This window comes from Eubalaena glacialis, chromosome 9 (genome assembly GCF_028564815.1).
Source record: "Eubalaena glacialis isolate mEubGla1 chromosome 9, mEubGla1.1.hap2.+ XY, whole genome shotgun sequence".
Taxonomy (NCBI): Eukaryota; Metazoa; Chordata; class Mammalia; order Artiodactyla; family Balaenidae; genus Eubalaena; species Eubalaena glacialis.
Window position 1 is genome coordinate 50,149,276 of NC_083724.1, and position 24,679 is coordinate 50,173,954.

General features: G+C 44.7%; 1 protein-coding gene across 1 annotated transcript; it reads left to right on the forward strand.

Annotated features, from left to right (window-relative positions):
- Nucleotides 1-359: 359 nt before the first annotated feature.
- KLF9 (KLF transcription factor 9) lies at nucleotides 360-22,393 on the forward strand. The gene is made up of 2 exons (XM_061200353.1): nucleotides 360-1,825; nucleotides 21,858-22,393. The coding sequence occupies exons 1-2, from the start codon at nucleotides 1,321-1,323 to the stop codon at nucleotides 22,085-22,087; spliced, it is 735 nt and encodes a 244-aa protein (XP_061056336.1). The 5' UTR covers nucleotides 360-1,320; the 3' UTR covers nucleotides 22,088-22,393.
- Nucleotides 22,394-24,679: the final 2,286 nt, after the last annotated feature.

Sequence of the window (24,679 nt, forward strand, 5' to 3'; positions counted from 1 at the left end):
AAATGGAAAAACGAATTGATGCTTTCTCATTTGTGTTTATTCTTGAGCAACTTGGCCTGGCATATTTAGTTGTTTTTTTAAAATTATTGACTCACTTTGCATTTATTTATCACCACTGCCCTCCCATACATATCTCGATTTTACCATCAGCAACACAAAGTACAAGGATGTGTTCAGTTTCACTACAGCTCTTCGCGTTTACAAGTGTGCAGCGCTGGCCTTCGGAATGCCCTTCTGATTGGCTGAGCCAATGTCAGTGACATCAACCAACTTACTTTTGATTGGAAGGCTGGTTGCTGGGACTGTAGCGTTTGCAGGAAGTCACTTAACTGTTTGCGAGCTGGAAAATGAAACTGAAGTTCTCTTTTGTCATAAGAAGGAACGCAACCGAGTAGGGAAGGTGTATCCCACAGCTCCGCAAGCTGGAACGTGAGCCAAGAGGCCTAGACCGGCTAAGGGATTGAGAGACACTCCCAAAGATGCGCGGCTGCTCCTTTCCAGCCTCCCGGCTGTTACCCTTTTAAATGTCGGCGTTCGAGGCTGTAGAGGTAGCACGAGGCATCGAAACAGAACTGTCGGATTGGCCGCACGCCTCAGTTCTAGACGCACCTCTCCACCGAAAGGCTGTTCTGACTGGCAGGGGAAGAAAGTAAACAGAGTTGAATCACCCTCCCCACTGGCCAATTGGAGGGGGTTTGGATTGTGACGTGATGGGATTCTGCGAAATTGTTACTGAGCGAGAGAATGCCGGAACGGTGCGGACCGGCAAGAGCAGGGGCTCAGAAGCCGGCAGTGGACTGGGGGAAAAGTGTCTCTTAGACCTGGCGCTTTGTCCGGCCCTTGCCACCCACGTCCGGGTGGTTGGGTGAATGTCCTGGGGCTTTGGCTCGACTGAAAAGGCGGCCGAGGGCGTGTACCTCTCTTGCAGTTTCCTCTCCCAGCGCCTCGGGGGCGTTTTCGGTCGAATAAACTTGCGACCGCCACGTGTGGCATCTTTCCAGGGGAGCCGGCTCGGAGCAGACTGTGCGCCCGTCGGGGGGATTGCGCCCGGCTCTGGGCACCGGAGGCGGCGAGAGGCGGCAGCGCGGCGGAGCCCGGGGCCGTGGATGCTGCGTGCGGAGGCGCTGCCGGTTACGTAAAGATGAGGGGCTGAGGTCGCCTCGGCGCTCCTGCGAGTCGGAAGCGCCCCGCGCCCCCGCCCCCTTGGCCGCTGCGCCGCGCTGCGCCGCGCTCATCGTCCGAGGCCAGGACACGGCAAGCCGAACCTCCGCAGCCACCGCCAAGTTTGGCCGCGCCTCCGGGGCTGCTGTCGCCCGCACCATGTCCGCGGCCGCCTACATGGACTTCGTGGCTGCCCAGTGTCTGGTTTCCATTTCGAACCGCGCTGCGGTGCCGGAGCATGGGGGCGCTCCGGACGCCGAGCGGCTGCGACTACCTGAGCGCGAGGTGACCAAGGAGCATGGTGACCCGGGGGACACCTGGAAGGATTACTGCACGCTGGTCACCATCGCCAAGAGCTTGTTGGACCTGAACAAGTACCGACCCATCCAGACCCCCTCGGTGTGCAGCGACAGCCTGGAGAGTCCAGATGAGGATATGGGATCCGACAGCGACGTGACCACCGAATCTGGGTCGAGTCCTTCCCACAGCCCGGAGGAGAGACAGGATCCTGGCAGCGCGCCCAGCCCGCTCTCCCTCCTCCACCCTGGAGTGGCTGCGAAGGGGAAACACGCCTCCGAAAAGAGGCACAAGTGCCCCTACAGTGGCTGTGGGAAAGTCTATGGAAAATCCTCCCATCTCAAAGCCCATTACAGAGTGCATACAGGTTAGCGGCGTCTCCCTCTCCCACCCAACTCTCGGGTTAGTTAACCTTTGGCCGGGCAGCCTTCCTGGGCGTTAAAGGACACCACGCTCGGCCGAAAGGGTGCAAATACTTAAGATGAGATGCTGTTTAACTCTTTAAAATGATTGAACCGGGTAGAGACGGAAAGCTCACTCCTTAATCGTCCCCAGCCTCTAGAAGCCACGGAGAGCCTTAACCTCGCGGGCAGAGTGAGTGCCGAGTGCCAGCCGATGTGCGTGGCTTCATGGGGAGTGGTGCCGCCCCTCCCCTGTCCCGCCCCGCCCCCCCCAGGACTCCCGCACCCGGCGACTCTGGGGCCACCTCACTTGGACAGACGCTGGCGGGGGGTTGGGGGGCACAGTCAAATGGCGTATCTTTTATTTTACTCTGTTTTGGGATTGCCGCGAAGTGGCCGAAACCTGGAGAGAAGCGGCGCACATTATATGGAACCTTTTAGGGATGACTAAGGGCTCGGTTAGCTGTATGCTTGCTACTTTTCAGGGCTTGCCAAGGTGGTTTTAAATTTGGCCAAGAATCCCCAGAGAGGTTTAAAATAACACTGCTTCAGGCAGCAGAGAAGTTTGATCAAGTGATGGTTGGTTAACTTCACAACTAGTTAGCCTTTTTAATGAGATTTCAGAGTGGATTTTTTCCCACGTGATTTAGGTCGCACCCTCCACCCTGAATAGAGCAGTTAGTGAGGAGGTGTGGTTCTTCACGGAGGTCAAGGCTGATAACAAACGTTGGGATGTTCTGGAGGCCCCGTGGAAGGGTCTCTCCCAGGGAGAGCCAAAGGCAGGGCTGATCAGATGCATGTGGCTGGTAAGACATCTGCAGTATAAAATGGGCTTTGGAGACTTATAGGAACCTTGGTCAGCCAATTCTGTTGGTTCTGTTTAACATATTCAGAAAAAGTTGGAAAGCATTCACACTTGACCATGCTGTCTCCCCATCTTTAGTAAGGTTTCTTTACAGCTGCTGTTCTGATAAGGAAGCACAGTGCTTGGTCCTCTCATGAACTCCTTTCCCTCTGTCCTATAACACCATGTTTAAGAGGAGCTTGTTGGAATTACTTGGAAAGTATTGTCGTTTTTTGGTGTAATTGTTGGTACTTTTAAGATGAGGCCCTGGGCCTGTGGTTTCAAAATGATCATTGGCTGGTTTGGTTTGGTTTTGCTTTTTTTTAAAAAGGCCACGTAACTGCATCTCATATTTTATTTCCTTTGGAAAGTGCTTCTTGTGGAGGTGGCTGCTGGCACAGGAGTAAAGCTGAATTTCCTCCTCGTGGTTAATGCAAAATCAGGTTCTGTTTGCGGCTGTCATCTAGGTTGCCATAAAACAGCACATTTTAAAGTTTGTGTCTGTAAGGTTGCTGTGCCTGGCTTGGGGGATGTGACCTTTAGCGTGGCTCCCAGGGTGAAGTAGGGGTATAATAACCAGAGGGTGTTACTCACCAACAGCTGCTGGGCGGGCCTGGCTGTGTCAGCCATGTTCCCGGAGTTCAGCTCACAGGGACACCCACTGCCACCTTGAGCAAAGGCACTTTCTCCTTCAGGGAGCTGCCCAGTTGTGCAGCTGGGGAGGCCTGCGGAGCTTCTCTGTGAGCTCCCTGAGTCCAACTCAGAAAAGCATTCTGGACCATTCTGCTGAGTGATTTTCTCAGGCATTTATAGCAATGGCTGCTTAGGTGTGCGTGGATGCATGCTGCTCTTTAATTCTCCATGAGGCAAGTCAGCTCGGTTGTTTCAGGAGAACCTTTTACACAGTCCAGAGTGGAAAACGAAGTGAAGTGTTAATCCCATTTTATATGCTACAGTCAGTCTTTTGAAACTAGTGATGTGGTAATTGCAGGTGTCTTATTTATGTTTGGGGGCTCTGTCATGCTAGGACATGGTTGGACAAAACCCTCAGCCTCTGTAAAGACTGTCAAAAGTGTACTCCTGCTAGAGAAGGTGTGTGCAAAGGATACTCTAAATAAGAGACTCGTAGGAAGCCTCATGCATTTGGAAGTTTCCGATTCAGCTTCCAGTTAGATTGTCTTTAGGGTGGGGTAGCATCTTGATTTTAAAATTTTTTTTTAATTTTTAAAATTTTTTGCTGGTATTAAACCCAGAAGATGGCCAAGAGATAGCAATTGGAATGTCTGTATTTTGTGAAGACTTTAAGAACTAAAATTCCAGCCACACCCCCCCTGCTCAATGTGGCCCAACCATTATCCCTCCTGCTGCTTGCTCCTCTCCTCCTAGAGCCTCATACAGCTGCCACTTTTATAGAACCAGTGGCTTTATTTATTTATTTTGGCCACGCTGCGTGGCATGCGGGATCTTACTTCCCTGACCAGGGATCGAAGCGCAGAGTCTTAACCGCTGGACCACCTGGGAAGTCCCAGAACCAGTGGCTTTAGAAGTTGAGGCACTTAAACAAAATTGTGTTTAGTTCAGTGCAGTTATTTCTAGAGTATCCTAGGAGAAAAGACCCCTTTGAGGTGGACTGAGGTGGGTTCTCATTTGTCCTACTGTTTCCCAGTTGTGAGATGTTAACCTAGTTCCTTGAAGTCAGAGCTTGTAAACTAGAGGTCTGCTGCTGAATTTGCTTTGCAAATTTGTTTGGCTTGACCAGCACAGGGTTTGTAAAGATTTTGTTACTAACATGGAAAAATCAGGATTTCCACACAAACCCAGATTTCTGGCTTCTCTGGAAAAATCGAATGAACTGGCAATACTGGGTCTGAATTCCTGCCCAGCAACAATTGGCTTGAACTGACCGTTCTTTATATGAGGCAGTGTCCCTTATTTTAATCATTTACATGGTCTCTGTTGGCATTTAAGTTTGCAGTCTCTTCTCTATTTGAGCCTCAGTTTCTTAATCCACAAGATAGGGTACTATCTCTGAACTTGGATTCTTGTGCAAAGATAATAGTTTGTGTGTAATGGGCCGAGCTTAAAATCAGGAAACATAGGAGAAACTTATTTTTAAGTAGTACAGTACTTCACATTTTCTAATACTATGTTCAGTTTGTTTTTCTTCACCCTCTAGATCAGATATCTTCTCAGGTGATGTACCTCTAAAATTAAAGCAGTGGATCCATGGTTAATCTGAAAAAAAGTACAAGGAATATGAGCTTTTCTGTCTCCAGACCTTTTGGACACTTTAGAGTGTATTTATTGTTTCTGATTAAGTATTAGACCCATTGGAATACTTTGCCTGAAAACATGTTGAGCTTATTATTTGAAAATGCAACCAACTTTAAGTTTATCTTGGCACACGCCACATCCACACGCCGCCCCCCACCTCTGAGCACACACCCCAAATTGGCCTCCACAAACCCACTGACTCCCCAGACCCTCTCCCACGTCCCCTCAGCCTCTCTCGGACCGTGAAAAGAAAAAAGAAAAAAGGATTAACCCAAGTTTCCTAACTTTGTGGTCACCCTGCACATGCACAGAGGCACACCCACACACACATACACACACGGGGGTATCTTTTGGAGAGGTAAACAACTGCATCCAAATTCCAGCTCAGAAGTCATCAGAACCAGCTGATGTAGAGTCATGCTAGGTTGCCATCACAGTGATAGAAACCTTAGGCCTTATTTCCATGCCAGGTGCAATTTTACTATCTCTTTGGAGGGACTTAAATCAGCTGTCCCCAAATGGTGACAATGGGTTGAGCTTAAGGGCACTGCTTACAGGATTCTGAAAACCAGAAAGCCCTAAATCCCAATCATCACACCCCAGTTTTGTGGGAAAAATTTTAAAACAATGTATTTTTTTAATAGGGCAGAAGGAAGTTCATGAAAAACAAGGAGAGACAAGAGCTGCAAAAGCAGCCAACAGTGGCTGCTTCTGTTTCTCTTTATCCTGTTTGAACATTTCTCTGGGCTACCTAGAATATCTGGTGGAGGGGACCTGGGTAGCTCCCACCAGGGAAGTTATCCTCCAAACAGGAAATAGATTTTTCTGGCCTCTGTAGGAACACCCATCACTGGCTAGCTCTCACTCAGGCGGATTTCCTTCCCTGAGACTAAAGTTTTAAAAGTTTGCTTATACAGGAGCCAGGCCTGCTCTGTGCCTCATGAACCCTTCTTCCTTAATTGCTACAAAAAGCTTTGGAGTCAACTTTTTGGTTCAGGAGAGTCTAGTACCATCAGAGGTATGAGGAGGACCCACTTCCATTACCCAGGAGGCAGGGGTTGAGGGACAGGGCAGGGTGTTGACATGGCCTCTGGGCAGCCCATTAATTAGCCCCTGCCCAGTCTGTCCCACTTGCTCTTCTCTTCATGAGTAGAAGGGAGGCCCTGTGCCTTGATCCTTAAGGAAACCTTCTCTCTGCCCCATTCTTCTTTCCATAATGCTCCCCAAAGTGATGTAGAGTGGTATTTCATAGCCTGACATGCTTCATCCAAGATATATTTACAATTAAGTCTGAGTGGGGCCTGCATAGATCATCGTTTCGCCACCTTTTCTTCCACTTTCTCTCCCCTAAGGAGATTAGCCATTTTTTCCCCTATAATTGTCCGCCCCGTGACATTGTAGTACCACAGATATACTGTAGAGCTGCTTATGTACTGTGCCCCTTTATAAGGCCACAAACCATTGTAATAGCTAAGAATTTTATAACCTGCCAAAGATCCAGTCTTTGCCCTGTGGTGGCGATTTCACCCCCATCCCCATCCCCAGTGAGGCTGTCTAGACCCAGGCTCATGTATCCTGTCGGGGAAAAAATGAGAGCAAAGGACTGCAAACGGGCTCTAGCTGTGGAGCATGATAGGAGACTAAGAATTGCAAGGATGTCCTGTAGGGTTTGCTTCTGGGTTTCAGACAAGAGGCTAGAGACTCCCTTGCTTCCAAGGAAAGATGGCCCACAGCTGCTTGAGCCCCAGCTCACTGCTGGAATCTCACCCTGGGGACTGAAGCCTGTGAGGGGGCCTAACAGCTTGTTATTCCTGGTCCTGGAGGTAGGAAGGACCAGTTGCTCCCTCCTCACTTTCCCGCTGTCCTTCATCATCCTGCACCTAGCTGCCCTAGCAAGACAAAGCGGGGTTGCCTTAGAAGAACTGCTGCTGCTGGCAGGATTACTGTCTCACAACAGAACATACAAGTGGAGTAGAATTACAGGGTAAAACCATTGTTTCCCGTGATTTTCCTCTCAAATCTGTGAGTGGTGAGAAGAGAGAGGGGAGGAATGCAAGTGGGGCCTGGGTCAGGGAGGGGGAGGTACCGGAGTCCATAGCGTGCTGTTTTGATGGTTAACACCCCATTACCTTCAGACGCAAAGATGTAACCTGAGGGAAATCAGTTCTTGAGACTCTGAACATAAGGGTCAGATATACATTCCTGGCTCAATTGTTGACGCTTGTCCTAAGAACTAGTCATTCTGCAACGTCTGTGGGAAATTCCCCGATTGAACTTCCCAGGGAGAAACATCGTATGACATATTGGAAAGCGGCTGACAATGGTCTTCCTTAATAAGCTCATTGAGAAGAAAAGTGGGTGGGTGATTTCCCAGTATTCACTCATTCAGGAGTCCCTAAAACAACCTGACGTCGTGCCCTGGTTAGAGTCGGATTTCTTGACCATCATTTTGATTTCTGAATGCCTTATGATCGTGAGCATACTTGATTTAAAAAAAAAAAAAGCCAGCTTTGTCAATTTTGTTAGTCTTGACTTCCAAAAATTTTTTCCAGTTTCTTTTTTAATTTTCTTTCCTCCTCTTGTCTGTTCTCAGGCTTGGAGAAAGAGCTTGCAGCATTCCAGGCCTCTGCTGCTAGAATCCTCCCCCATGTCCGACCCTCCCACCTTTTCCTAATGTTTCTCCAGCAAGCCGGGCGCCCACTGAAGAGCGTAAATTTGTGCCTAGTAATTGGTACAAAGGCACTTTCTGTTTCTATGCAACACATGCAAAAAGGAGGGGTAAAGGAAGGAGAAAAGCCCACAGACAGTTAAAAAGGGAAAGAAATGGGATCCTCTGCCGTGGTCTTTGAGCAGTCCTGTCTCTTGCTCTGCCCCACTTTTTGTTGGGAAGTTAGTCACAGGCCTAAGCCCGACTCAGAGCACTTGGTGGCAGCAGTTGTTAGTATCAAAAGAATAGAATTTGGAGGTTGGAAGTGACCTTGAGAGGTCATCACATCCATCATTTTGTCTGTAAAAAAGTGAATGCTTTTTTTTTTAACCCTCTCAGATAGATGAGGATTGTTCCATTGAGGCATTGGGGGTGCTCTGGAGGGTTTGGAAGCACACCACCAGGGTTCAAAGGCTGGCTGTCTGCCTTGGCAGGCACGTAACATTGGGCAGAGCGTGGAAGCTACCAGAGCCTCAGTTTCCTCAGCAGCACAATGAGGACATGGGGTCCTTGGAAATTGAAGTGCTCCAGGCCGGAGCTTAGCCAAATGGAGCTCTTCCTTCACTGTGAATTCTTTGCAGTTCTTAGATTTGGATTCCTTTCCCCCATGGTCTCCTGAGGATTTCAATCTGGTTAACATTCTTTTGTTTTGTTTTAACCTTGGTTTAAAGAGCTGCTTTGCATTAACCAAATTAACGGAGTGAAGGGGCAGAGGTAGAGTCAGTCGGGGGACCTCTGCCCTTTTATTATGGGAGCAGCACCCTGAAACAGTCCAAGGCCATTGCTTGTGAGATTTCCTACTCCTCCCTTCCTGGAGCCCTCCCGAAACTTTAATACCTTTTTGGTGCATTAAGGCCAGGAGTAGACATTTGTCTTATCCCAGCCTCAAACAGTCCCCTCAGCAAATAATAGGACTAACGTTATTATTCATGGAGAATGCCTTTCCCACTAAGGGAGTGAGAGGCATGCATTTTTCATGCGTGGGATTTTCCAAGGCATCCTTTCCATTTGTGCTTAAAGCCCATGTTTACAATGGTGCACCCGCAGGCTTCCCTTGTAATCTCAGTTTGTCAGCCTTTCGAGTCCTGAGATGAGAATTGAACATCTGGATCTGAAATCTAAAGGTTCTAGAGCTGCAAGAACCAGTAAGCTCACCATCTAAGCCCAGGACCACTGGGCATTTGAATTTTTTTTTTAACCAAAATTGAAAATGATCGCAAATTTGAACAGCAGAATGGAATTCAGCCCTGATTGAGCCCCCTTTTTTTTTTAAAGTGAGGACTTTATTTAAATAGATTAAAATAAAGAGATGGGAGCTTAAGTCATACAAAATTAATGACAAGGATTTGAAAAGCAGGCAGCAGTATTTTGTATTAAAGTGTGAACGTTTTTCCATGGCAAGTCTCCGTTGTTTTAGAAGTGCCTCCCAGAGGACCTGACTTGAACCGAAGTGGGGCAGTGAGGCAGGCAATAGACAAAAGCACAAAAATTCTACCTGAGAACTATGGACATTTAAGAACTGGAAGGAATCTTACAGATCCTCTTTCATCAAAGAGATGGAGGTTTCATCATCTCTCCCTTCCAGGGAGCCAGCTTTGATGAGACGGAGGCAGTCAGAAAAGCAGAGTAAGGCCTGTGAGAAGGAAACCAGCCCACCCTAAGGAACTTGAATATGAGGGGTCTCCAGAGAGGTCTCTACCTTCAGCAGGGAGGCAGTAGGTAGAGCCAGTAGAACACGGGCTTAGGGGTCTCTCAGACCTGTGTTTGAATCCTGCCTCTGCCACTTTCTAATTATGAGAACTCTCTGAGCCTCAGTTTTCCCATCTGTAAAATGGAGTTCAGTAATTATATATTCATAGAGTTTTTATGAAACTTAGTTCAGATGAGGTATTTAATGCATTTAGCACAGTGTCTCCGTATACTAAGTATTACAATTAAAAATAATCTACATGTGTTGGCCAGAAGCCCTTGAGGTGCTTAGAATTTTTGTTTACAGTTCCACATTAATCCAGCAGCAGCTCATTCATTTAAATAATACTTGTTATTGAGTAACTGTTACATGCAAAGAGCTGTGCTAGATGTTGACAGCAGGTACTGTGAATGTTGTGGATAATAATAGTGTTGATAGTAATAATAGTTATAAATTATTAATACTAGTAATAATGCTATTAATAGTGATAATAATGAAGCATCCAGCATGTATTACACTCCAAGTTCCAAGCCAAATGGTTTACACACATTGTTACATTTAAACTCCCAGAAGTCCTATGCGATAGGAAGGTACTCTTATTCTCCTTTTATAGGAGGAATTGGAGTTAGTTAACTTAGGCCAAGGTTACTCTGAAGTTTTCCTAGTATGTTTCTAGGTGCTTGGAGTTGCACCATGAATGGTTGTTGACGAGGACTCCTTGGGTTTTTGCCAGTGGTAAGAGACCCTGTGTTTTGCATGGCTCTTTTGGATTTGGCCCCAAAGCCACCATTGTCTCTACTCTTGGGTTCTAGCTCTGGCTTCTGGTTTGTTTTTATGAAGCTTGGTGAGGAATACCTTCAGAAATCATGAACCTGGCCAAACCTATCCTGTATTTTCCAGTAGCTATCCAGAACCTTCATCCTTCCAATTGAAAAAGATCCCAGTTGTGGGTCCACAGCTGTTTTAATCAAGGCTCTTGGTTGTAAGGAACAGAACCCAAACTTGGACTGGCTTAGTAAAAATGAGAACTTTATAGGTTGCCATTTCCACCACCTTTGGGGTAGCTCTGGTGTTAGGGATCTCTGGATACAAGTGGTCAGTGCCTTCCTCTCTCCCTGGCCCAGCCTTGCTCTCCTCTGCTTTGGCTTCATTCACCGGCAGGCTGTCTCTGAAGGGTGGTAAGATAGCTGCCAGCAGTTCGGACTCCCATCCTGCTAATTCAGCAAGCCCTGTGGAAAGACAGTTCCCCTTTCCTAATGATCCCAGCAAACGTCCCAGGCTTCAAGCTTCAGAACACAGAATTTTGTGCCTGTCCCTGAACTCAGTCACTGTGGCACAGCTGGGTCGCATCCAACCTCTGGACCTGGGGTGTGGGGTCGCCCGCCTGGAATTACGTAAACTCAGAGTGAGGAAGGAATGGTTTCCAAAAGGAAATTCAAGGTGTGCTGTTTATTACCCCAAAGAGGCAATAGGTGCCAGACAGGCAAAACCAACAGCTGTTCATTCGATCCACCCATTTAGAACTACAGACAGGATATTCCCAAAAGCAGAGTTTGACAAAATGAGAGACAGGTTGGTGTGACAACAATTTTTCTCATTTTTCTCCCCTTTGAAGAGAAAGAGCTCTGAACTCTCTCTGGAGTTCAACCTATAAGATAGCTGTATACTAAATGGTCTTTGTAGAAGATAGATTATTTCAACACGTATTTCTTATGGGCAGGCTCAGCCCCATAGGCCCTGCTCAGTGGATGTTCTAGAAGCCAGTACCCAAAGCCTCACACGGAACACGTATAGCGGCAACAATGTGATCAGCGGCACCGTTCACTTGGTCTTAATTCCAGCCGTCTGACTGTTTTAATGCCCAGAGGAATGACTTGTGTTTACGTGAACATTTGTCACCCTGTGTGCTAATAGAGAGGCCTTGCCTTTACAAAGATGGGCTGTTTGTATGGTGGTTCCCACTGGGATTCAGAAATCTACTTGGTGTACATGATGCCCAACAAAAACACCGCAATAAATCGTAAGAGGCAAAAATTAGATCTTAAAAATAACTTAAAAAAAACATACAAAAATGACTTAAATCCCTATGCTGTCATAATTCTACAGTAGTTTTGTACCATTGCTGTTTTAATGAAAATAAGCAGAATGACAACCAAACAGCTGCTTTCCCTCTTGGGTGTTGCAATTCATACCCATGGCCAGCCACAAGATGCTTGTCTGCTGAGCATTACCCACCAAAGCGGGGGTTCCCAGTGTGAAAGAGACACAGGCTGCACCTCTGACCTGAGTCATTTTTTCCCAGTGCCCTGCTTGCTCCCAAACTTCAAAGCGCTGTCCAGGAACACCTGCCCCAGGAGGGCTGAGGGAGTCAGGCAGGGGCTGTTTGGTAAGAGCTGGACAGCTCAACCCTGCCGTTCTTCGTGGTCTTTGGTGACAAACACCAGACTGTATGAATTAGTGGCTCACTCTGTAAAAGCTGGAAAAATGATGTGATGATGGCGCATGTGGCATGTGTGAGTAGGATCTGTGGTCATCGCAGCCTTACTCTCGTGCCAGCCGTGTACAGAGGTTGAGCCCAGAGAGAAACAGCTGGAAACCTGATGCTGGAGCAGCGTCACTAGTCACTCTGGGTCACTGCCGTGAGTGCCGTGACCTGGGTGGCAGGTAGAGGAGGCATGCACTAACCAGACGACAGTCTCCTGTGTTTTCCTGGTTTGCTCATTGTCTTTTCTGAGCCAAAGAGAACTGAGTTCTCTTGAGCCCCCCTGCCCTCCCCACCATTTCTGCAGTTGGTGGACAAACTTCATCTTGGCAATTTGGGGTCTCTCAGTCTCTTTTGTGTTCAGTTTTATTCTCTTTTGGGTATATAGTCACAAAATCGGAGTTCTCTCTGTCTCTCCTTTTGCCTTTCTTTCTCCTGGGAGTGATCAGCTTAGTAGGCAGGAGCCTCATCTCTTCTTCCGGCATCATGGAAGGTCTGTCCATGTTGCGTGCCATCCTCTGACCTTGCTGGTCTCCCCCAGGGTGTCATATACCAGCTTGGGTCCAGGTCCTCACATGCGACATTAGGAGGGGTGGAAACTTAGGCAAACACTTGAGACCCCTTTCTCAGCGTGGCTACCCAACTCCTCAGGTGCCCTGGTGTGTGTGGCGACTTCCCTAGAGAGGCTCAGACAGGCTCCAGGCATGCCGTGGGCCAGGCAGCAGTGGTCGCGCCTCTGGGACTGCCCAAGACTGCTTCTAATAGGAGAGGCCAGAACGCTTGCACTTCTCAGACCTCTGCATCTGTTCCCTAAGCACAGCTCCTCCAATTTCTCTCCCTATAGCTCAGGTCTTGCTACGAAGCTCTGGCAAATTAAGAGAATTTGAGGACTTTAGGGTCTGCTTTACATTTTTAAAACTCTATTTTGAAACCTCAAGCTTAGCAGCAACTTACTTGTTTTAATCTGTCTCTTCCCTCCCCGAGGCAATGCATCTGGAAAGGAGGGCCTGGGAGTAAGAGGATTAGAAAAACATGGAAAAAGGCTGTTTCTACATTTAGTTAAGGTCTGTGTTCTGCTCTCACCTCTAATCTTGTTCTGTGCTCAGAACTGAAGCAAGAATTTGAAAACTGGTTCTAAGGATGTCCTTGGGCGAGTCATTGGCTCTCTGAGTCGGCTTCATCGGAAACAGGACGGCTTTGAATTAGGTGGTCATAAAAATAACCCAGAATGCAAAGATTCAAAGAATCTACGTTCTCAGCATAGCTTTGCCCTCAAGCTTACATATCCTGTTCAATGTTTAGTGCCTAGTAGGTTATTTATTTACTATTTCTCTTTTCCACAAAGAACTGGGCAGAGGCAGTACAGGCTGGGGTGGGAGGAAGAATGCAGTCGTGGGGATTGGCTAATCTGGGCCTGGACCTAGCTGTGTGGACGTGGGGAGGTCACCTCACCTCTCTGCCATTTCAGAGTTGCTGAGCTGGGGGCCAGGTAATGGAGACATCAAGGCATAATGATATATTTCTTGCTGGGTTGAGAACCTAAAGAGTCAAGACTCCATTGTCTGTCATCTTCATTTCTGAGGTCCTGGCACATGTGCCATCTCACAGATCAGTTGAGGTTGGGAATGTGCAAGCAATATTCGGACAGGCTTGCTTCCAAATAGCTAGGCACCAGCTTCCAGTGAGGAAGTACTGCATGACAGATGTTACAGACACCCACTTCCCAGTTCAGAACCTGAAGTATGGAGACAGGCTGCTTTCCACAGATAAACACAGGGACCAGGAAGTAAAATCTCACATCCAAACTCTATAGTGACTCTGTTGTATCAACAAATGAAATATAAAAGGAAACCAAATCACAAGAAGGATTCAGAGAGAGAGGCCAGGAGCAAACCATAATGTGATGGGATGGCATTCAGGCAGGATTCTTCTAAAGCTATCAAGAATTTTTATCTTTTTAGGACATCTACCTGTGTAGGTAGTAGCAACATTTCTGGTGAACAGGAGGCTTTTAATTTCTTGATTTTTGAGTTTGATATTAATTGGAATGATTTATGCAGGGAAATGTAGAATTGGCTGTACCCAGACGATGCAAGTGTATGGGTGCTTCTGCACTTGGGTGTGGAAATGAAGAACAGTAAAGCAAAGCTCACATTTTGTACCTGCAAGTTAGCATTGCTCTCCCATGGGGAATGAGGACCGATGATAATGGACGATGGGGTGTCAATGGCTTCCGGTTGCGGCAATTGTGTGGGCTGGTGCTCCACCAGGAACACTGCACTGGGCTCTGGGCTTTGTGTGTCTGTGCCTCTTTCTCCCCCTGCTTCCTAAGGAGCCTGCTCCTTGGTGGGGCAGCCCTGCCATCACTGCCTGTGTCACTTGGTATCTGAAGGGAGATTCCTGTCTCTTCTCACGGACCATTTTCCTTTCACATACGGAAAAAGGAGAGGAGGAGGTGGGGGAGGAGTGAGAAAACACATGTAGTTTACTCTGAAAGTTTCTCACTTTCTAACAATTTGAGAAGGAAGCAGAAGGATTCTTTACCTTTCTTTGGTCTTGGACCCTGGAGTCTATTTCTCAATAGAGTGTAAACCACCCACCCCTCGAATGGAATAGGATCTTGATCAACCCATTGGTGGAAAAATTTGAACTCATGTGCATCATTGTTACCTTTGTTTTGTGTAAGACTTTTCTGACTTCTCATTATAAAAGAAATTTGTACTTGCTTAAAAAAATCAGAAAACATAGGGGAAAATTACAAAAAGAAGTAGAGGTTATCCCCTCACCTGTAGATAACTATTGTTCATATTTTGCGTATATTCTTCCAGAATTTTTCCTCTCCTTAGATGTTCACACACATACACAGCAGATCATGCACTGCTCTTTTCACTTAGCCGTGTATTGCTAACATCTTCTGTATAGAATAATCTAGTACCTTTTTAACAGGCACATATTATTCCACTGTATGGAAGACTAAAGTATTAAACCAGTTCTTTATTGTTAGACATTTAGGTTGTTACCGAGTTTTACCTTTTATAAACAATGCTGGTATCCTTGTATATTTTTGTGTTCCTCCCTAATTGTTACCACAAATAATTCCTGGACAAATGTATTGCCAGGTGGTCCTGGAACAATTATAATTTCCACCCATGCCTATTTCCTCATGCCACCAACAATGATAGGTATATGAACATACTTTTTAACACTTTTACCAGCCTGATGTGTATTTCATTGGTGTCTTGATTGGCATGTTTTGATTACTTATGAGATTGACTGTATTTTCATATATTTATTAATTGGCTGTTGGTATTTCTTATTTTATAGATTACTTATTTGCATCCTTGTCCAATTTTATTAAGTTGGGCTATTCATTTTGATTTGCTAGTGTCCTTTCTGTACCACAGATTTTAACCTTTTGCCATAGGCTGCAATTTCCTTTATTCGTTCACTGTTTTAGTTCTTAAATTTTTTTACTTATATGTGCGTGTGTCTGTGTGTGTGTGTATGTATATGTATCTTACCATGCAGAAGTTTAACATTTTTAAGTATTTTAAAACTATCCTTCAAATAGGATATTGCCTTTGATTTCATGTTTAGGAAGTCTCTCCCTATTCCAGGATTCTAAAAATATTCACCTATATTTTCTTTTCCCTTTATGGTTTTATTTTTTACATTTATGTGTACAGTAAATGTAAAAAATTCCATTTGGAATTTAAGTGTAAGGTATAAGGGTAGGGATCCAGATTTAATTTTTTTTTTTTTTTTTACCAGATATCTATGCCATTTATTGAATTAAACATTCTTTTCTTCACTGATTTGAAATGCCCATCCCTATAGTCTTGGATTTATCTTCGGACTTGACTCTGCTCCACTGATTTGTCTTTTCCTGTGCTGGTATCACACTATCTTAATTTTTGCAGCTTTAATCATACATTTTAATAACTGGTATTGCAAGCGCTCATTTATTATTGTTCTATTCCAAAATTTTCTTGGCAAGTTGAGCGTATTTATTCTTCCCAATGAACTTTAAAATAATTTTGTCAAGTTCAAGAAAAAAGAATTTCTATGGTGTGTGTTAATTTCATAGATGAATTTGTACAGAATTGCCGTATTCAGAACATTGGGTCTTACCATCCAAGAACATGGGAAATGTCCCATTTATTCATTTCCTTTCATATCGTAGTTTTATGATTTTCTTCATGCAGGTCCTGAATTTTATTGGTAGGCTTACCCTGACTGACTGTGGTTACCATATAAGAAAACCATTGTTCTTTTGTATATTTACACCTATGAATGCATTTTTTTCTTCAATTTTTTTATTGAAGTATAGGTGATTTACAGTGCTGTGCCAATCTCTGCTCTGCGTTTTTAATTTTTGTTATCTTAGACTTTCCAAATAGGAAGTTGTATCAGTTGCAAGTAATTCTTATTTTGCCTCCTCCTTCCCACAATTTACTTCTTAATTTGTTATCTAATTGCAGTCACTAGCATTTCCTGAACAACATTAAATAGCTATAATGATTGGGGCAGGAGTCCATTCCTGCCTTGAGCTTGACTTCAGTGGGAATGCTGCTTCATTTTACTATTGACCCTGCTGGGGAAAGGTTTGAATCTATATTTTCTATCCTGTTAAGGAACTATTTTGTTTTCCTAAAAGCTTTTATTAGGGATGGATGTTGAATTTTATCAGATATTGTTCTGCATTTATAAAGGCAAGATATGAGTGTGGGTGGGGGTGAATTTAACCTATTAAATGACGTGTAATATCATTATGATTTTCCAATATCAAATTATCCTTTTATCTCTGGAATCCTAGTTGCTTTTTTGTAATTAAGAAAAACACTATTTTTCCTCAAGAAACGGCCTTGATTTTGTACATCTGTGCGAAGCTATGATTATTAATTGACATTTTTAGAGTTCTATTTTGAAAAGGAGGCCCAATTCCCTTAGATTTGTTTTACTAGATTGGGTTACTTTTGCTCAAAGCAGTGGAAGCTTCAGAGTTGGTATTTTTTAACCCTCTTAAACCCAATTAAGTTTAGCCCATTTGGGGCTCTTCCATGGAATTGTGGGAGGAGAAGAGAGAGAATCAGAGGGGGGAGGGGGAGGGTCTAGACCCTAGGCCAGGACTGCAGTGGCTGTCCATCTGAGCTCTGGGGAGCTTGGACAGGGCTGGATATATCCAGTTAGCAATCCCCGTACTTGTCCTCGTTCTCCCTCTATATGGAAAACTCACCACTGTTCATTTCACGACTTTACCGAAAAGAATAAGCTTCACTTGACATCATTAACTAATCACCGGGTAGGGTGGAGGCTCCTTAAAAGCAATGAGCCATCAAGTTAGCGAGTGCATAGCCAGAAGGCCCCCCCTCCACTTCTCTTGAACTCACTGGAGACCCAGGAGAGTTCTGGAGACCTGACCTGTCTCTGCAAAGAAAGCCTTTTACACGTTTGATTCAGTGTTCAGTAGCCGTTTTGATCCAGTGTGTTTTATACTCAGAGCTGAGTCGGTCAGTGAGAGGCGCTGAGCTTGTTGCTGAAGGGGAAGGGAAGTGGTATATAAATAATGAGAATGCACAGAAACTTGTGCTGTTACCAGCTCTGCTCCAGTAAAGCAGACTTTATTGTGTCACTGCCTCTGAGTGTGTTTTCCTGTGAAGGCCAGAAATAAAGCACAAGTACATGTCTGTTCTTTTTTATTTATTTTTTTCCCCCAGGAGGATGGTAACTCTCATTAATACAAAAGACAAGTTTAAATATTCCTTAATTGATAGTTGCTTTACCATATGATTTGTTCTGTATAAAGAAGGTTAACCATTCTTTTGGGGGCCTTAGCCTTGAGCTAAAGGAAGGGCCTGACTTGATTTACCCCCGGCTGCAGGATGAAGGGCAAATCCCAGCCCTCCTAAGCCCTCTCTTTTCCACTCTGCACATCATCTCTGGTCCCATTCAGCCTGAAAATCTCTTCCCTCTCTACATATGATTTCCCCATTCCATACTTTCTTAGGTTCAAAACATGTATCTTTTTCTAGATACCTTAACATGTCTCTATCATTAACTAACATGTGGAAATGCATCCTATAGTAGGTTGTACGGAAACTCTCCACTGGGTTAAAGAGGTGGATGATTTCAAAGGGCTGCAAATTGCAAATCCCCAAGAAGAATCCAGGTCCCCTGAACACACACTGCTTGGCTGGCACGGTGTTTCATCAAGTGTTGAATTTGAATGCCTTTATGTGTGGAAAGCACTCCCCAGTTGGCCCCAGATTCCTCTACAATCCATGGTCTAATATACTTGGCATTTCACCCACTTTTATTATGTATCTGGCTCCTGTAGACATTTGGATTTACAAATTCTGGTGTACACTAGATAGAAATTCAGGCCTGCAGATTGAGATCAGGGGTCAGCCAACTTTCTATAAAGGACCAGATAGTAAATATTTTAGGTTTTGTGGTCCGTACGATCTCTTATCACTACTCAACACTGCTGTTGTAGTGAAAAGGCAGCCATAGGTAATACATAAACAATGAGTATGATTGTGTTCCAATGCATCTCTGTACGCGGACATGAAAACCTGAATTTCATATAACTTTCTCCTGCCACAAAATATATTACTGTTCGATTTTTTTCAACCATTTGGTAAAAACTAAGTATAGGAATGGTGTTTATTCCAGCAGGTCAGATTTGACCTATGGTCCATAGTTTGCTAACCCCTGATTTAGATCATTGACCAAAAGCCCCTAATGCTTTTCCAAAGGATCCGAGAAAACTCAAAATGATCCTAGAGCTTTTAGACCAGCAACTCACTTCCAAGTAGATCTATTTTTAAGCGCTTGGAAACTGTAAGCTTGAATTATACACGTTATATGAATCTAACAAAGGCTACTGTTGGCTCTTATTTGCTCTGGGCTCTGTGGGTGGCCCTGTCGTCTCTGAAGCACTCAGGGAAAAGGATGCTAGGTCAATGACAGCACCTGGATTAGAAGCAATGAGAACAATCACATGACAACTATGAGGGGCAGTGAAGAGAGTGTAGCCATAAGCTAGACCGAAAGTGAATCCAATGGGAATGGACCCTGATTACACTTGAAATCTTTGTAAATCATAAGCGTAAATACTTAATAGCTCTCCAGTACATGCAGCTGATTCAGGCTTCATGAAGATTTTCCACTGGCTATCACTTCCATCTTGTTAAAACAAGGGGTGCCTTATTTCTTTTCCAGTCTTAGCACACAGTAGAGTGGTCTTCTGACCTATTTTTCCCACAATGGACACAGATCCGTTCAAATAAATTAATCTCCCCTCATGACTCACTTGAAAGAAACATGTGCCAGTGAATAACTAAACCACATCACCACTCCTTAAAGGAAACCACCTCTGATGGGTGTTTGTCCTAACAAGTGTTGAGAAAACACGGAACTTCTCCTTGTCATCGCTTTCCTCCCCACCAAATCATCAAGCAGTGGAGAGAGGGCTCCAGGAAAGGGACAACAGACAGGGGTTTTTGGTCTGTTTTTTTTTTTTTTTTTTTTTTTACAACTTACCACGCTATGAATTCTAACTCTTCATTATATTTTTTAACATGACTTGTTTAAAGAACACTTCTCCCATAGATTCTTCGTTTGGGTTAGTGAGGACTTGGCTGCAGTCTGATTCAGAAATAGCCCAGAAATATTCCTGTGATCTGGGAACTTCTGAGCAGGATTTGGTCCCCTGCGCGACCTGGAGGATGAACACACGCGCACAGAGTTGAGGCATTTACTAAATGCTTGACAGCACAAGTAGCACGGAGGTCAGACGGGACGTTGTCCTTGCCCAGGGAAGCTCAACCTTGTTGGGTTATGATAGCCTGCATTTCGCCTTTTGCTCAAAAGTTCTGCTGAACTGGGTAAAAATGCTTTTTAATCCAACAGAAGTTGCAAAAGTGTAGTTTTCAACTCCATGTCATTGGATTTTTCAGAGGGTTCAGTCTGAAGCTCTTTTTTTCCTCTCTCTCTCTCTCTTTTTGGCCCTGCTGGAGACTCTGAGCGTCCTCGTGCATCATCCACCTTGGGTAGGGCTCAGGATTCGCTGGCTTGCTATTGCCTTTTGCTGCTGTGACTTTTCAGGTTAGAGCTCAGTGAGGAAGTATTTATACTTAGACCTGTGTATAGTGAATCTGTTTATACAAATTTGTTTTGCCCACATCAGGTTTCCCATAAGAACAGGTAAGTTGTACATGGCGTGATGGCCATACCTCTGCTTAGAGAACAACAAATAAAACCTTAGTCACGAAGGTGATAGAGGTATTTTGTTGTTAGTATCTTTATTTTCACATCTCTGGCACAGGTTAGGAGAAGCTGGGGGAAAATAATCATTTTTGGATGACTCAGATGCACCACGCTGGGCAGCTCCCAGCCCTTTGAGCCTCTCTCTGGGTTACAGGAAGGTGGGGACAGGAGTGAGAAAAGATTCACTCCTCACACCTACCTAAGGAGTGTCTGGAGAGTTCTGTGGAAACCAGAGTCTGTGCCCTAAGTCTGTGAAGCAGCTGCTTTGGGCTGTGCTTGGAAAGGTGTGAGGAGTAGGCAGGCAGGTGCTCAGAGCTGGCGGGTGGTGACAGTCACTCACAAGAAGAGCAAGGAAGGCTCTGATCTTAAGCAGCTCTTTCTGCCTTTCTGCTTGTGTGTGTCCTGCCCAACAAACATGGACACAGACTCTCCCCTGCCAATCCAGGGGTCAGGAGGCCCCCAGTGCTGGCCTGATCATGTCTGGAGGGCGGGGCTTAGCTGCATTTTAAGTGGGACAGGGAGACAATAGCGTGAATCTGAGGAGAGCAACCGTAATGGGAGGGATGTGGAAACCCTGACAAGTGTTAAGCCTCATCTGTAAAATGGGCCTCCTCCGTGGGGTGTCCTGTAAGAAGTCAGTGAGATAATGCATGTGAAACCCTTAGTGCTGTGCCTGCGCTTATGTTATTTTAGAATAATGTGAGTTCTTCTTTTATGAGAAATATGGAAGAAACTGGGATTGTTTCAACTAGACCAGAAAAGATTAGAGAATGGCGTGATAGCAGTCTTCAGATAGTTAAGGGATTATTATGTGGCAGAGGGAAAAAACTAATTTTTAGTGTTAAGACAATATAACTTACAATATGGCCTTCGCAGGAAGGCAGGTTTCACATCAATAAGAGTGTTTATTACAGGGATGCTCAGAAACAAGCAGGCTTCCTTGGCAGGTAGGGGGCGCTGCCACCGGAATTGCTCAGGCAGAGGTTGGGTGGCCAAACATTCAGGAGCTTAAAGGGAGATGCCTGCCTCTGGTGGGAGGTTGGTTGGATTAGATGCCCCAGTTCTCTTCCATCTGTACGATGCCAGGAAATTTAGCAAAGGACTAAGGTTTTTGACTCCTCGGCGAGAACTCGTGAAACCAGCAACCGCGTAGACAAAAACTGGAAAATATAGTTTCCAAGGCTCTTGGGGATCCACTGGGTACAAATAGCAAGCTCATTTACCTAGAGAAGATGATTCTCAGCAATTTCTTCGTGGTATTACTTTGTTAGGGCTGCCATGACAAAGTACCACAGACTGGGTGGCTTAAACAACAGAAATTTATTTCTTACCGTTTTGGAGGCTGGGAGTCCAAGATTAAGATGTTGGCAGAGTCAGTTTCTTCTGAGGCCCGTCTCCCTGGCTTGCAGCTGGCCATCTTCTCCCAGCATCTTCACACAGCCTTTCCTCTGCGAGTCTGTGACCTAATCTCCTCTTCTTATAAAGATACCAGTCATTAGATTACATGACCTCATGTAACCTTAATCACCTCTTTAAAGACCCTATCTCCAAATACAGCCACATTCTGAGGAACTGGGGGTTAGGACTTCAGCCTGTGACTGGGGGGCACACAATTCAGCCCAGAACACAAAGGAGTTATTTTCTGAGTCATGGGGATGGTTGACCAGGACCAGCCTGGAGAATTTCAGTTACACGTTCTTTAACCTGTATCCCTGATTCTCTTCTCTTAGGTGAACGGCCCTTTCCCTGCACGTGGCCAGACTGCCTTAAAAAGTTCTCTCGCTCCGACGAGCTGACCCGCCACTACCGGACCCACACGGGGGAGAAGCAGTTCCGCTGTCCGCTGTGTGAGAAGCGCTTCATGAGGAGCGACCACCTGACCAAGCATGCCCGGCGGCACACGGAGTTCCACCCCAGCATGATCAAGCGATCCAAAAAGGCGCTGGCCAACCCTTTGTGAGGTGCTGCCCACCGAGCCAGGGAGGGACGGACCCGGAAGGACGAACTACTCCCAGCGAACAGACAGGTGGGAACCACGGCCCAGAAGAGGCGCGCTGCCAGCACAGGAAGTCGCTGTTCTTTGGTCACTAGTCTAATTTTCCTCTCCCTGCGTTGTTTTTAAAAAGCACATTGTAGCCTAAGATCAAAGTCAACACTTGGTCCCCCTTGCAGAGGCAACTCTGAACCGTCTCTGACTGTTGGAGGGAAGACAAATGCTTTTTTTTTTTTTTTTCCCTCTCCCTAATTTTCTTTTGGGGGGGTGGAGGGGTGGCAGGTGTGGGGAGGGGGTTAAAGCCAAGACTGGGGTAGAATTTTAAAGATTCAACACTGGTGTACATATGTCTGACTGGGTGAGTTGACTTGTAGCATCACGCAGTGATTCTGGGCCCTTTCTGCTTGCTGTCTCTCAGAATTGTTTTCTTACCTTTTAATGTAATGACGAGTGTGCTTCAGTTTCTTTAGCAAAACCACTCTCTTGAATCACGTTACCTTTTGAGATACGAAACGCCATAGCACAGCTGTCTTTATGCAAGCAAGAGCACATCTACTCCAGCATGATCTGTCATCTAAAGACTTGAAAACAAAAAAGTTACTTATAGCCAATGGGTAAGCAGTATGAATTTATACTAATCAAGACACACCTTTGAAAGGTTACTGTAAGTACAGAACTTTCAAACCTTGCTTTGTATGAATTGTACTTTTTGAACATAAGCTGCACTTTTATTTTCTAACGCAGAGGATGAATAAGTTAAATACATGCTTTAAGGATAGAAGCAGACATTCTGTTTGGAACCACGTTATAATCTGCTTATTTTACAGTATACACATTTCCCTATGAAATCATGGCAGAGATGTGAGGGCAGAATATATACAACAGATGCTGAAGGAGAAGGAGGGTAGTATATATATTTTTTAATTTAAAAAAGAACAAACAATTTTAACTCTATTAACTTTTCCAAAATTTCCGATCCTTTTAATTAACCTCTTCTTATTGTACCATAATGCCACGAAGGGCGAGGGCTTTGACTCTGTTGGGTTTTATTTGAATGGGTGCATAACAGTAACTAGCTCTGGAAACGTTTATTCTTTGGGGAAAAGGTTTGTCGGTTACCTTCCCATGTTCCTACAGAATCCCCAATAACAGGTGCAAGAGTTACATAAAAGGAAAAGGGAGCCGAAATGTGAAAAGAAAAATAACATACCCCTATAAGTAGTGAGCGCTAAGGGAAAATACCACGATGATTTCAGAGGAGACTGTGCAAAATCATCCCTTTTGGAGAAGGAAGGCACATGGAACATAGAGGAATGAAAACACAACACTGTATCTTTTATATCAGTAGCCTCACCACTATAAGATCTCGTATCCAGGGGTCTAAAATGGCCTCAACCACTATATGCATAATATACCATTTACCTGAAAACTTAATTTTGGCCTTTACGTGGTCAGAAAAATGAACCGAGTTTTCATCGTTGAGAAGAAACCTCAAATAGGGGAGTCAGCAGTGATCGTGGCGGAAATGTTTACATATTCTTCTTTTTCATCAGAAACAACGTTTTCTGACAATTTTATCTGATATTTAAAACAGGGAGTTATGGTGCACTCTAGTTTATATGTGTGCTATGAGATGTGTTGTGTAAACCTGGGGTGAATTCATCATTTCACCTGACACATGCTTGTTTCCAGTTCAGAACCAGTGTGGGCTCCTGCAGCAGGCATGGGTCACAGCTGACTCCAACTTCCAATACAGTAGCCATCACTAGCACGGTGTTTTTCTTTTGTTTGTTTAACCAGCGTAGTTGTATCAGTAGTTCTGTAACGAGAACTGCTTTTAACATTAGGGACTGGGAGCAGTCCATGGGATAAAAAGGAAAGTGTTTTCTCACGGGAAAACATGTCAGGAAAAATAAAGAACACTTTCTACCTCTGTTTCAGATTTTTGAAACGCTTATTTTAAACCAAATTTTAATTTCTGTGTCCAAAATAAGTTTTAAGGACATCTGGTCTTCCATACGAAGTAGGTTAGGCTGCCTGTTTCTTACTGAACTCATGGAATGGTTCTGCTTGTGATCCTCTGCATGCTGCCTTTTAGTGAGTGAGGAGTTTGGCGTTGCCTAGCAACCCACTAACTTGTACAAACTCATCTTTCCCTCACAGAACGAAATGAAGGAAAACCAAGCAAAGTCAGTGAAAGACAATCTTTGTAGTTTCAGGAGTAAATCTACATGTGGCTTTTGTCCAGCACTTCGATGGATGTAAATGCAGCAACTTGTTTTAAAAAAAAAATGCACAATTTACTTCCCCAAAAGAGTTGCTACTTGCCTTTTCAAGTCGTTGAAGAACACACATTTGATATTCTCTTATATGTTATAGTAACATAACGTATAAACTCAAGGCTTTTTATTCCTTGTGATAAATCCTGTTTTAAAATGTCACAAAACAGGAACCAGCATTCTAATTAGATTTACTCTATCAAGATATGGTTCAAATAGGACTACTAGAGTTCGTTGAACACTAAAACTATGAAACAATTACTTTTTATATTAAAAAGAC

Excerpts from the sequence above, each read along its gene's own strand:
- KLF9 (XM_061200353.1), top strand. The coding sequence starts at position 1,321 with ATGTCCGCGGCCGCCTACATGGACTTCGTGGCTGCCCAGTGTCTGGTT. Across the intron at positions 1,826-21,857 it reads CCATTACAGAGTGCATACAG|GTGAACGGCCCTTTCCCTGC; the intron begins GTTAGCGGCGTC and ends CTCTTCTCTTAG.